At 43.1% G+C, this 13,600-nt stretch overlaps 1 protein-coding gene across 4 annotated transcripts; it reads right to left on the bottom strand.

Moving 5' to 3' along the window:
• Nucleotides 1-5,780: 5,780 nt before the first annotated feature.
• LOC123092455 (uncharacterized) lies at nt 5,781-13,269 on the bottom strand. Of its 4 annotated transcripts, none has more exons than XR_006444602.1 (11): nt 13,042-13,269; nt 9,728-12,136; nt 9,209-9,338; nt 9,042-9,127; nt 8,692-8,936; nt 7,857-7,943; nt 7,666-7,765; nt 6,985-7,516; nt 6,431-6,682; nt 6,263-6,320; nt 5,781-6,175 (listed from the first exon to the last, which is right to left on the bottom strand). XR_006444602.1 is itself a non-coding variant. In XM_044514237.1 (11 exons), exons 1-11 carry the CDS (start codon nt 13,129-13,131, stop codon nt 6,071-6,073), a joined length of 4,041 nt encoding a protein of 1,346 aa, XP_044370172.1. In that variant the 5' UTR covers nt 13,132-13,269; the 3' UTR covers nt 5,781-6,070. The 4 variants fall into 4 exon arrangements, 3 of the variants coding, with proteins under 3 accessions (XP_044370172.1, XP_044370173.1, XP_044370170.1); XM_044514237.1 differs by having other exon boundaries at nt 6,451-6,682; nt 7,018-7,516; XM_044514238.1 differs by having other exon boundaries at nt 6,263-6,309; nt 6,451-6,682.
• Between the last annotated feature and the right edge of the window lie 331 nt (nt 13,270-13,600).

Below are 13,600 nucleotides of genomic sequence, written 5' to 3' on the forward strand. Positions count from 1 at the left end.
TTTCCGTCATACCGGTGTTATGTTCCCGGATTTTGCGTTCCTTACGCGGTTGGGTGATTTATGGGACCCCCTTGACAGTTCGCTTTGAATAAAACTCCTCCAGCAAGGCCCAACCTTGGTTTTACCATTTGCCTCACCAGCACCTATACCCTTCCCTTGGGTCGGCCAACCCGAGGGTCATCTTTATGTTAGCCCCCCCGGGCCAATGCTTGTCTAAGTGTTGGTCCGAACCAGAGCCCTTTGCAGTGCCCCCTCAGGGAAACTTGAGGTCTGGTTTTAGTTGTACGGATTGCTCATCCGGTGTTGCCCTGAGAACGAGATATGTGCAGCTCCTATCGGGATTGTCGGTGCATCGGGCGGTCTTGCTGGTCTTGTTTTACCATTGTTGAAATGTCTTGTAAACCGGGATTCCAAGTCTGATCGGGTCTTCCTAGGAGAAGGTATATCCTTCGTTGATCGCGAGAGCTTCTCATGGGCTAAGTTGGGACACCCCTGCAGGGTATAATCTTTCGAAAGCCGTGCCTATGGTTATGCGGCAGATGGGAATTTGTTAATGTCCGGTTGTAGATAACTTGACACCAGATCCGAATTAAAACGCATCAACCGTGTGTGTAGCCGTGATGGTCTCTTTTCGGCGGAGTCCGGGAAGTGAACATGGTTCTTGGGTTATGTTTGACGTAAGTAGGAGTTCAGGATCACTTCTTGATCATTGCTAACTTCATGACCGTTCCGCTTGCTCTCTTCTCGCTCTTACTTGCGTATGTTAGCCACCATATATGCTTAGTCGCTACTGCAGCCTCACCACTTTACCCCTTCCTTTCCCTTTAAGATTTGCTAGTCTTGATACCCATGGTAATGGGATTGCTGAGTCCTCGTGGCTCATAGATTACTACAACAACAGTTGCAGGTACATGTTATGCGATGATCATGACGCGAGAGTGATGTTACTTGTTTTGGAGTTCTTCTTCTGCTTCTTCTTCGATCAGGGGATAGGTTCCAGGTCGGCGGCCTGGGCTAGCAGGGTGGATGTCGTTTGAGTTTCTGTTTGTGTTTCATCCGTAGCCGGATGGCGATCTTATGTAAGTTGATGTTGTATTCGTGTGGCATTGTATGCCTTTTGTATGTATCCCCATCTATTATGTAATGTTGATGTAATGATATCCACCTTGCAAAAGCGTTTCAATATGTGGTTCTATCCTTGGTGGGACCTTCGAGTCTCTTTAGGATAGTATCGCATATTGGGCGTGACAAAATCCATCGAGAGAAAATCCCTAGAGCTGAAAAATTAGATCGTGGTTCAGCATCACTCGAATCTAAGTCCAGTACGCTCCGCCTATTACTCTTGAGAGCTGCAAACTCTCTAGACGGTTAGGTGTCAATATCTTCATAGACCAAAAGTAATTGTGGTTCTCGAAAAAGAAGTCTGTAAAGGTTCGGAGATCGCCTCAAGTATCTACCACGAGTGATCGAAATTGGTTGACGAACCAATTGTCGAGGAGAATAGGGCGAAGAGAGTTTATCTTCTGTGTTAAATCACAACCCCTCCAACCAGACATGGTCCTTTTGCAGAAGAGCGAACTGGTCTACCAAATTTCTTGTCGCCATCGAGCATCATTGATTATCTCTGCTTCTCCTATTTACATTCGAACTGTTTCAATCATGTGATTTGTCTTGATGCATGTTTTTAGTTTCCATTCGTTAGTTTGTATTCGCTCACTCTACACTGTTTTCATTCGCTCCGCTGCTGGGTTCCGAGAGTTTTGATATTTCCAAAGAAAATTTAAAACTCCCACCCCCCCCCCTCTGGTAGACATACTTCGTTCCTACAGGTTGGGATCAATAGGGAGGATTTACAGTCACCAGATGAAGGCCTTTTGTGTAGTTTGCAAATTTTGAGATTTTTTTTCAACTATCCGAGAATGAAGATCTAATGATAGGGGTGTATCAGGTTTTTCAATACAAATACAACGAGATCAAGAATATCAAAATTGGAGTTCGTATGGAAAATGACGACCAAAATATGAAACTGTGGGAAGACTCTAGGAGAGAATACGGCGCCTAGTACGACCATACAAAGTCATGCCAGCCCTCGTACTAGGTGCCCATGGCCGCGAAAACAGCCCTAACTTTTGTCATTCTTCATGGAACTAAGACAACTACTCAAACATCATAGAGGGGAAGGCAAGTTACAAGCCGGCATGAAGCCGGTAGAGGAGAGGAGCATGGTTATGGAAGCGGCGCCGGTGATGGAGACAATGGCGACATAGGCGGTGAAGATGGCATCGGCCCGAAGGCTGGCGCGCGTGGCGGCGGGGCCTCCTATTCCTTCTCTTGACTTAACCCTTCTTCTCTCTATGGAGGTAGTCTTGGAGTAGCAATGGAGATGGGATGGATGTGTTGAAGATGATGTAGATGGATGTGGTTGCAGCTAGGGTTGGAGGTGCATATATAGGAGGCCTCCTCGGGTCTCCTCCGTAGATGTGGATCCTCCTCCTTCATCCAAGGGCTCAAAATGAGCCAAATCCTCTCCCAAACTCTTCCTTAGCAGCCAAAGATCATGAAGGAACAAACTAGGGTGAAATCAGTGAAGAACCTCGTCCAGAGAGGCAATTTTCAGGCATGTCTGGACCTGGTACGACCATCGGTGCGACCATTTTTGGTCGTACTAGAGGATGTCTTTAATTCTGACCTCCTCTGGTAAAACGCTATTAATTTTCTCATATGAACTTCGTTTTCGATGTTCTTGTGCTTGTTGAAATCATGAGAACGAGGCCGGTGCACTGGTGGTATTAGATCTTGATTTGGGGAACTTTAAAAAATCGCTGTTTTGACCTTCCGAAATGCTAAGGCTGGTGATGGAAGTCCTCCCTAATGAACCCAAGCATGACATGTTCATCGTGTTTGGTCACAAGTTGCTCCAAAAGACCCGTAGACACGAAAAACGAAGGAAACCAATCAAATCACTAATTATGCAATGCTCATGAAGAAGAGAGTAAAAGCCCGTAATAATGCATAATGGACATATATTTGGTTCAATGGGACATCATATATGCACACAACATGCAGCAAATGAGCTCTAAAAATATGTAAAATATAGAACCATCATACATTGTTTCCCTCTTGAGGGTGCTTTCATGGTTGTCCTTCCCGGGCCAGGACTCCGGGTGACAACATGTATCCATTCCTTTGGACACATTGACAATGAAGCTTTGTGTTGTTTCTCTCCTTAGGGTGCATCTTGGATCTCAGGTGCCTTTGGCCAGGGACGACGCCTGCAGACGCCGTTTACCTCTTGAGCATGTCGTCGTGGTTCTCCTTCCAAAATTAGGACTCTGGGTGAAAACCCTTATCCATTCCTTTGGACATTGCGGCAGCGAAGCTTTGCGCCATTACCCTTCTTGGGGCATGTCCTGGATCTCCGGTGCCTTCCATTACCCTCCTTGGGGCACGTCGTGGATATTAGGTGCCTTTGGTGTGTGACGTTGTGTTCAGCTTCTCGCGTGCTCTTGATTTGCTTTCTAGCCATATTATTGTTTTTAGGGAAAGCCATCTGGCGCATTTTATTGATTGAATCAAAGATACATCAGATGTGAGTCAGGGCAAGAGAAAACTAGGGGGTTCATTGACCCAAGTACAAACTTCAGAAAGTAAAGACATAGACGTAGATACCTCATGTGTCACCATATTGACTTTGTTTGAACAGTGGATAAACCTCACTTCATCAAAACTACTCGCCCTTAGATTGGAATCATAGAAAATTGCCGAGCTAGCTATTTTAGAAAACCCTCCTTTGTTCATAATCTGAACTACCACCTCATTATCTGACTAAATAACAATCCTATTCAAAACCATGTGTTCAGCGAACCATAATCCATATCTAGGTGCCATTGCTTCAACCACTAAAACTTCAGCTGCATTGTCAATTTAGACACTTCTTGCAACAACAAAACCACCCATGGTGTCCCAAATAGCAATGCAAATGAGCATTGTTCTGTATTGGGATTAAAAGTTGCATCCACATTGACTGCATAAACCCCTTCAGGAGGACGACACCAGGTAGAAACTCTTGTAGCAGCTAGCCTTTTATTTTCCCTTGTAAAGTTCAGAACTAGAGCAAAAATCTACATCACCAATCTACTGATTAATGGTATTTGCTTTCCATGTGTTACTTGTCTCAGCTGCCACCACAAAAACCAGCTTGCAGTAAGAACAAGATCACATATTTGTATTTCGGGAACTAAGACCGAGTATTGATTTGTTCTAATCATCCCATCCAACACCATCGATCCCGAGCAATCAAGACACAGGGATTGATCCACCAGATCCTTCAAGCCTAGTTCCTTCTAACTTGCTCTTTCACATTGAAAGATCATGTGTTTTGAATCTTCATAGTCCACTTTGCACAGAGGAAATTGTCCACTCGTTTTAATATGTCTACTCGCCAAGATTCTCAAACAAGGAACAATGCCATGAAGAGCCAGCCATCCAAAGATCTTCACTTTTGCTGGGACATTTGATTTCCATAGTACGGACCATAACTTATTTAATGTAGAGCTTCCGACAATATACGGAGTAGTTGCGAGGGTACTGCATTTGTGATCCCATTTGCCAAAGTAAGATGATTTAACTGAGAAATGTCCACTCTTAAAATTGTGCCAAGCAATGAAATCTTCTCTATCTGTAACAAGGTGAATAAGATAGTGTGGCTTTCGCATCAACCGGCCAAAAAACAAAGCACATCAAATCTTCGTCCCAATTGCTTGTCACTGGATGAATGAGGTATGGGACATTTTGCAACATTATACCTCCTCGAGGTGTTCTCACCCTCAAAGTTGGGCTCAAAGGAACCCAGTTATCATTCCATGTATTAACTTGCAATCCATCTCCTATACGCGAGACATATCCTCTTTTAAATGCTTCCAAGCCTGGAATAATACCTTGCTATGTCATAGATGAGCCCTTCTTTGGTTGTGCATTCAACAGATTTCCTTCTGAGTAGCATTTGGCTCTAGGAACAGAGGCACAAAGTTAATTAGGTTCATCCATCAATCTCATGTCTAGCTAACATGGTTAAAACATTTTAGATCTCTCAATCTCATTCCTCCCATTAACTTAGGAATACATAATTTTCTCCATGACATCCGGTGCATCCTTTTATGCTCTTGTCATTTCCTAGATCCCCTTAATGATTTTTTTCAGGATTTTGGATACTAACATTGCAAACACTGGTATGGACTAAGCCACTGCTTTGTACAACACTTCTTTCCCTCCTGTTGATAGCATTTTTTTTCTTCCTCCTTGCAATTCTTGCAAAAACTCTATGAATAAGATGACGGAAGCAGTCAGGTCGATCCACTCTCACCATTGCACGCAAGCCAAAGTAATGTCATTCAAGGACTATGTCATAATATCTAGTGTTTGGCACACTTGTACCCTTGAGTCAACCTCAGTGTTAGTCACCATCTAGCCTGAGCTCGTACAGTACTCATCAAGGAGTGTTCTGAGACATGATGCATTTTATCCATCTGCCGACATAAGAATAAGCGAGTCATCTTCAAAAAGTAAGTGTGAAGCAGTCATGTTGTTTTTAGTGCTACCGTGCGTTGTTTCTGCAGCGCGATTTATGTTGTGCAACTGTTTGTTTGATCTGGTTGTAAGTACTTCCTAACTACTCCTACCTTATATCGTTCAGCCGTGATCTCTGTAACGAAATATAAGAGCGTTTAGATTACTAGTCTAGTGATCTAAACGCTCTTATAAAAGTTTACGGAAGGAGTATATAATAAAAACGGGTGAAATCCTGTTTGGAGACTTTCATAGCACATAACATTGCACAGTTGAGAACCAACAATTTGAATTGAAAAATCAGGTGTGAAAACATCCACAGAGACTGATACAACATTTTTCTTTCCCAGAATGATAATATGAGTGCTTGAAACTGACTTACGCGAGGCAACCCTCGCTAGAGAGAGCAGATTAGCTGTTGACTATGCACATTCCCCGAATGTTTATTGCACAAGATTGCAAGCCTCGTGGATCCAAACCTTTGGTGGAATGAACCCAGTTCTGGTCATTTTGTGGAGACCCCGTAACCGTGCATTTCTAGTTTCCTACGGCCGTTGCTCCATCTATTCCGCTCGTAGCACTTACCCTTGTATTTGGATCCTGGAGCTGCCTGTTACAGCAAAACATGGCGAATAATAAGCTGTGTGCACTTATCTAGAGTATCATTTGGAACAAACCATGTATGCAGCATACGTACCACAACAGGTTTAACCTCAGTTGAAACACAACTCTCGCTGCACTGATCTGCACCAACACTAGAAATACAGCATCATAAGATACTGGTCATAGCTGGTAAACAAGGTTGTCAACTAAGAGAATCTGTCAACAAGAATCACTAGGTCGCTGGTTTTTCTTGTCAACTGACCTTAATAGAAGAAACCATACCTGTCATACGGCTGCCCATGACTGTCCACGGTAAAGTTAACTTCTGGGTTTGGCGTAATAATGGGAACACCAACAGCACAATTGCCCTCTTCACTACTGTTACTCCGAATTTCCAGTAACAGCTCAGGCTCCGGTTGGTCTCTATCTTCTACCCCCACTGAAGTGCTTTCTTGACTATCACTTTCCAATGCCTCACGGACGATACTAGTACATTCCAGTTGGTAGTCAGATCCTGTAATTGCCAATAAGACTATCAAATCAAAGTTCACCCATACAGTCTTCCTATAAAATAAATAATCGAAGCATGCAAAAGCCAGGCATGTTTGAAGCAACCTATTGCTTCATTAGGTTATTTTGCATATCTATATCTGTGCGGACATAGACAACAAAATTCATATTCAGAGGTAGCATCAATTTTCCAATATGCTTAATAACTAGTTTGATTTCATCTTTCCTTTTTAGGATTCCAGAAACTGACATGACAAGTGCTCCCTAGCCAAGTACCAAGTGAGCGAGAGAGAGAGAGAGAGAGACCATTCAACTCTTCTGGATGGCTAAATGCATTACTTGAAACGTTCTGACAAATAGTGGTTCCCCAAGAGCTGAAAACGGAGTTCTCTGCCAATGCTAGACTGTTATAGTTAGTCTGCGCTGTAACCTTCAACTCTTCTGAATGATTGGATGCATTGTTCACAACCGTGTCACATGCTAAACTGTTATAGTTAGTCTGTGCTGTAACCTTCAACTCTTCTGAATGATTGGATGCATTGTTCACAACCGTGTCACATGCGGTGGTTCTTTCAAAACTGACAATGCTGTTCTTCCCCAACTCAATTTCTTCTGCATTAACCACCAACTGGATGCTCATATCTCTTGGATTATGATGCGTGGCATCTAAAATCTTCTGACAGATGGTGGTTCCCTGGAAACTGAGAATGCTGCTCTCTGCCAATTCAAACCTCTGAGAGAAAGACATTGCTGTGAAACCAAATGATCCTGTCCATGTTTCTAGAAGCTGAGGAATCGCCGGTAAGATAAGCCTTTCCACCCCCAAGCCAGAAAGTAACTGCAAAGTACAAAAAGAAATTGAATAGTGCTACAAAATGCCAGGAATATTGACAATCAAATGGGAACGTGATGTTGCAACATTCAAACTCAATTTCACAACTGCCAGTAATTTTTAAATATATTTATTTAAGTAGTAAAAGTAAAAACCTTCTCCAGTTCATTCATCAGTAGGCGACACATTCCTTGTCGACGATATTGAATTCTTGTGCCAATAAGAGGCAGCTCAGCAAACTTCTTCCCGCATACCCTAAACAGAAAATAAACTGTGATATGGAGAAAAACGATAAACTAAAAAAGTTTGCAATTACCATGGAGGACCACTGAGAAGAGTAAAATACCTAAAAGTGCCGACAGATATCAGCTCACCATCTTTCTGGAGAAGTATCGTGTAGAATCCCCTAAAATTAAGCCGTCGGAGACCTGATCTGTAGATGATTAGATAAAAAATTACAGTCTCCATTTATGATGATTAATAATGAACGGAGAAATACCAGCACATCTAGAATATACAAGCTGTACATAGATGAATTACTGTGATGAAATAGACTAGAAATTGTTGAAGTATATGTGGATTGATCAGTTTGGAGGATTTGGCTCTACTGGTTGGTGCGTGAAACTTAATATGGAATTCGGGCAAAGTGTCCAGCACGTGTGAGGTGAAATAGAGAAAATAAATGTTAAGAGGGAGTTACTGACGAGTCATCCTAGAACTAAGTGAGCGTTGTAGTTAAATTTATGCACTGTAGCAGAATATCCATGCTATAAGAATGATAATACTCCCTGTTGTCAATTGTCATATAGTACCATCTAAATTCAGCTTAAAATGTTTGTAATATAGTACTCCCTGTGTTTCACTGTATCTGTCCTCAGCCAACCATAAGAACCAACAAAACACTATATCTAAGAGCGAGTTGAGAAATGATCATGCATACCCCTATTAAATTACATGCCACAACCACTTAACCTCTTCCAAAAGATTAAAAGTAGGGCAGAGAGCATAAACATTGAAACAAGACTGCAGAGATGAAGGGCAGATATTGTGAAACGAAGGTTCTATAAGCTAATGATTTCCATGATCCCATCAAGCCTACCACACAATGAGTAATCAACACATGATTAATGGAAGGTAAAATGAAGACAGACACATTGAAATGGTGCCATAGCAGTTCTTACTCTCTATTGAACACAATGTCTTCAGAAAGATCTCTTCGTGTGCGGGGCTCGATAATAGTAACAAAACATTCATGAAGAACATCAAGTGCAATGCACAGCTTGCCATACTGTTCTGCCATTATCTCATTGTAAAAATCGCCATGGTCACTGGCATTTTCTCTGTCAAATCTGAGTATGGTGCATGATAAGCCTTCGACAGGAGTTGGAATTGATTTCCCGATAAGCTCTTGCAAATGATGAAATATCTGCACATCAGAATAGATCATGAGACAACATAATGAGCATGCATGAAGTTCAAATTCTAAAGTAATTCAGGGTGGAAACAGCATTTTATCTAAGTTTTGTCATACCTCTGAGCATCCCCTACTGCAAAACCAGCACCCTTCTGGACAGCAGGTGAGCTGATCACCTTTGTTTCTCATGCAACCAACATGATCTACCAAAATATGATAAAAAGGAAATCAGCGGTTTTCGAAATATTATTATATATTATTATCAAGTGTTCAGAAAACCGTACATTCGCGTTCACACTGATCACAATACATAATAGTCTTCTCGGTGAATTGGTTGGTATCAGGATCATAATCACTCAAGTCACAAATACTACATCTACAAGATGGACAGTACCAGCTTCCTTCCGGAGTGGCCTACAAAAGCAGCATCATACTGCATGTCAGATCAACAGACAAGCAAGTGCATATAGAAAGAAGTTGCTTATGTAAAAGAAAAAACAAGGAAATGTAGCAACCGTATGAACCAAGTATGAAGCTAAAACCACATGCTTGTCACATTGTTCAAAACAGATATTGAATAGGCATTCCAAGTGCTCATTAGAAATCATATAAGTTTGCATCTGATGGGAAATATCCAATGAACCACTGGTGATCAAATAAGAAAAGTAAATGGCTTTTTAGTTTTTAAGTATGACTGAAATGACATGCTCCTGTGCTGTAACAGGAGACTTGCGAAAACATATGCCTGAAAAGTTAAAAACTCTGGATGAAAAAGGAGTTTGCTCTGATAAGATAAGGAGTACCTCCAAACCAACACAAGCATGGTGGAAGGATGAAGGACAATTGTCACAAAGTAATATTTCCCCACCCTCATTGCATATAGAGCATATTGAATCACTTTCTGTATCGGAACAATTTGTCTTCAAGCGCACTTGCAGTGATTCTTTGGGCTTGTTTTCACCCATCAATTCAACTAAACACTGTGAGAGGGACCTCCCATCCTTCAAAAAGATATGAGCAGCAGGTAACCGAGTACTGCACCCAGCATGAACCTCAAAGCTTTCCAGAGTGAATAGTTCATTGCAACACCTGCATTTTATTCCATCTTTAGTAACGGTACCTTCCTTTAGCCGAGGCCCATCACTTCTTTGCTTATAAGTAAGTTTAACTCTTGGTAATAGAATATTTTTGTCTACCAAGAGAGACAGAACGGTTTTAGCACGATGCTGATATGGCAGGATCTGACCATGTGTTGAACTCAAAACTCGTGCATGGCTCATAGGCACCGAAGATGATTTTCTTTTCTTTGATTTTACATGACATGTAGGCCAGCTAAACGTGCCATCATGTCTATCTAAAAATGAAACCAGCAGGTCCTTTCTTCCACTTGTATCCGTTGCTCCGCCACCGAGTGCTATAAACGTATCAGTGGTGATCCCAGAGCTTGCATTATTCTCCTTTTGATATCCTTGCTCTAAGTACCCTTTACATGCTGCCAACAGACATTTGTAGGACTTGCCATATGGAGAATGATACCGAAGCTCCCGTTTTTTACTAGATTTCATCTTTTGGCAGACTATCCAACCAGCAGATTTGAGGAACTTCTTAGCTTTTGATCTCAGAAGTTTCTTTTTCCTGACATTCTGCACATCCGCTTCCACACAATCTACATATTTTCCTACAACATCAGATTTATTTTCACGTTTACGCTTACCAAGTGTTGCCAGGTCCCTTGAAACTGCTGCATCAAGATTTACTCTGTGCGCTGCCAAATGATTGCAATTATCAGGAATGTCTTCAGTATTGTTCCCTTTAACTCGTTTAATACATTGAACTGCGAAGCTCCTGAGTACTTGAAGGAAAGAAACATAAGTCTTCCCGGCAGGTGACTTGTACCGGTATCTCTTAATAGTACTTGGTTGACCGTTAGGCCTTATAATATCATCTTCTTTGGACACAATACTCCAACCTAATGCCAGGAGATGCTCCTTCAGCTTCATCCTCATGGTCTCATTAATTTGTCCCTGGGAAAAACTGGTGACCTCTTGGTAACTAGCAAGCAACGACGCTATAGGTGGGGAAAATTTTGCATCTAGCTGTACTGGCATCCAAGAAGCTGAGGCATCCATACTCAACTTATTATGGTGTTTGTTCTCCCTTAGGATAAGATCTGTGCCAATTGAGCTGCAATCTTCATTATTTCGAGTCACACTATGTAAAAGCAAATTATTTGTATGACAACCCTTCTGTGCCAGGTAAGCCTCACATGCTGCTATAAAAGATGCAAACCGCTTCCCATCAGGTGAGACACAATATCTGTTCTTAGCTCTATCGTCTACAAAGGTCCACCCTACTGATTTAAGATGGTGCTTTGCAGACTCCCGTTTGGCACGAGCACTAATCCTGTCGTTATTGCGATAGTATGAGATGAATTCTAACATGGTCCGGCAGATAGCAGCTGATGCGGAATCCAGCTTATCCGAGACAATTGACTCGACATTTTTATTTTGAAAGGCTGCAGATGTTGAAGTTTCTGCTGATCTACAAGAGTCTCCTATTTGATTTCCATCTTGGGTATGTTTGTCACATACAGACCGTAATTCTGCAATAAGGGCTGCAAGTGATCCCTCCCAAAAAGATTCTGTTCCACACATCCACGTATTGTCTTCTGTCGTCAAGGAAAGATTTGACCTCAGGTCATACCATATCTGCCTGACTGATACAGGTAAACCATCTTTCTCTTCATGTGACAACAGCATTTGGAGAAACAACCAGGTTCCTCGTGGTTTCCATGTTCCAGTAACTTCATCCCAGTCCTGAGTACGGCGTAGCTGATCGACTGCCATAATGCGTTCATCGCCTTCATCAGGAAAAAAGACCTTCCTCTCCATGGAGCCTTCAGCGTGATCAGCAATGACACCTTCCCAATAGGATCCTTCCACTAGTGCATCAACCCACAGTCCATAGCTTGCATCAGATACCTGCAGCGGTTGATGTGGATGCACCGGTCTTACTTTTCCACGAGTGGATCCCCGAGCCGCACTTGACTTGCCATCGATAGCATCTGACACCTCAACTTGCTCAACAAGAGGTGACCCGCTACCACTGTCATCAACAAAATCAATGTATCTTACAGAGCGGAAGTTGTCCAAAATTTCAATGACAACAGCCTGATGCCATGATCCGCATAGCCCTGGATCAAAACTAATGACCTGCAGAAGAGAAATATATCAGTGAATCTACTCCCATTCACAAGTATGAGAGTTTTTGTAGTGAGATTGCAAAAAAGAAAGGATAGCAACATTTCCAACACGCATCAGTGGTGGTGATAAATGATAACAATGAAGCCGTGGGGAGGAGATTTTATAGATGATGCCATTGGTTGACCATGGTTCATGGACAAGTAAACTCATTAGGTGCGAGCGAAACAGAGACGACTGGCTCACTTCCTATTTTTCTTTTGTGTTCCTACTAAACCAATACAATGCTACACATTCCAAGCACTAGCACTCAACAATGAAGGGTAATTGTGTGTGCGCAAGACAGCAAAACAATCAAGAAAAATGCTACTGCAAAGTGACACTTGGATGAGAGGCCAATAATAACATTCAGTCAGTCGAGTACCAACCAAGAACCCATGATTCCAAACAATTTTCCACAAGGGTACCAACAAAGCAAAGATCTTTTACCATGTCACTGCATCAGGTAGATGAGATGCAAGCAAAATAACTCGGCAGACTAATTAGGCGACAGGCAGACATGCAAGCGCAACCATGCACTGACTAATGCCATTGTTTGACAAGAACTTCATCGCAGATTAACCCAAACATGCTATTTCTGCCGACAGTCTTAGATCGTTTAGATGGATGCCAACTCAATCGCTCCCAGCTGCACACGATTATCGCGCAAAACAACAATCACCGGCGCGTTCTACCGGAACTAACCACATTAGCACAAGTCATCTGATGAAGGTGCAGTGGGCCTCTGTTCAGAGCCAACCACACTAGACTAGACTACAGGGGAAACACGGGAAGTCAAACCCAGGCGAGCCAGCCGCGCGGGAGCAATGCGTAGCCCGCCCGGCGATGACGGCGGTGCGGATTTCGACGGCGCTGACCTCGACGTGCTCGCCTGGAAGAAGCTTCCGCTCCCCCGCGGCGGCGACAGGGGACGGCTCGCGCCTCCGCTTCACGGCCCCCCGCGGCATTGCGGCGCCGCGAGCGGCGACGGATGGCCTCGGATTGGAGAGCCGGGCCGCGGCGGCGGCGGCGGAGGTGGTTGGGGGAGGGGGAGGAGGCGGAATCCAGGGGGGCGGGGCGGAGGTGGATACAGGGGAGGAGGAGGGGACGGGTTTAATGGAGAGGTTATTTTTACAGCACTCGGCCGGTGCTGCTAGTAGTATTGAGTAATTAACGCCGGCGTTAATCGCCCGGTAATTCACTTAGGGTAAGAAAATCCGCCCTTGATCTGCTATTTGAGTCTCGGCAATTAATGAGGTTCGTGAGAATGTAATACTTGCCAGAAAACAAAGTGGTGGTTTTGGTTGTAGGTCAGCGGTAGTAGTGATTCCGTTTCCTTCCGTTTTGGCAGGTAGATGAGGACCTTTACTGTGTTTTGATCTCGGGAGTAAAAATTGAGATATTTGGGAATGCATTGCATGTGATGTTTACTGCGGC

This window comes from Triticum aestivum, chromosome 4B, assembly GCF_018294505.1.
Source record: "Triticum aestivum cultivar Chinese Spring chromosome 4B, IWGSC CS RefSeq v2.1, whole genome shotgun sequence".
NCBI classification, from domain to species: Eukaryota; Viridiplantae; Streptophyta; class Magnoliopsida; order Poales; family Poaceae; genus Triticum; species Triticum aestivum.

Coding starts and splice junctions, on each gene's coding strand:
- LOC123092455 (XM_044514235.1), bottom strand. CDS start 13,131: ATGCCGCGGGGGGCCGTGAAGCGGAGGCGCGAGCCGTCCCCTGTCGCC. Junction 9,128..9,208: donor TGATCAGTGTGAACGCGAAT/GTACGGTTTTCT, acceptor ATATTTTGGTAG/ATCATGTTGGTTGCATGAGA. Junction 8,937..9,041: donor GCAGTAGGGGATGCTCAGAG/GTATGACAAAAC, acceptor TCTGATGTGCAG/ATATTTCATCATTTGCAAGA.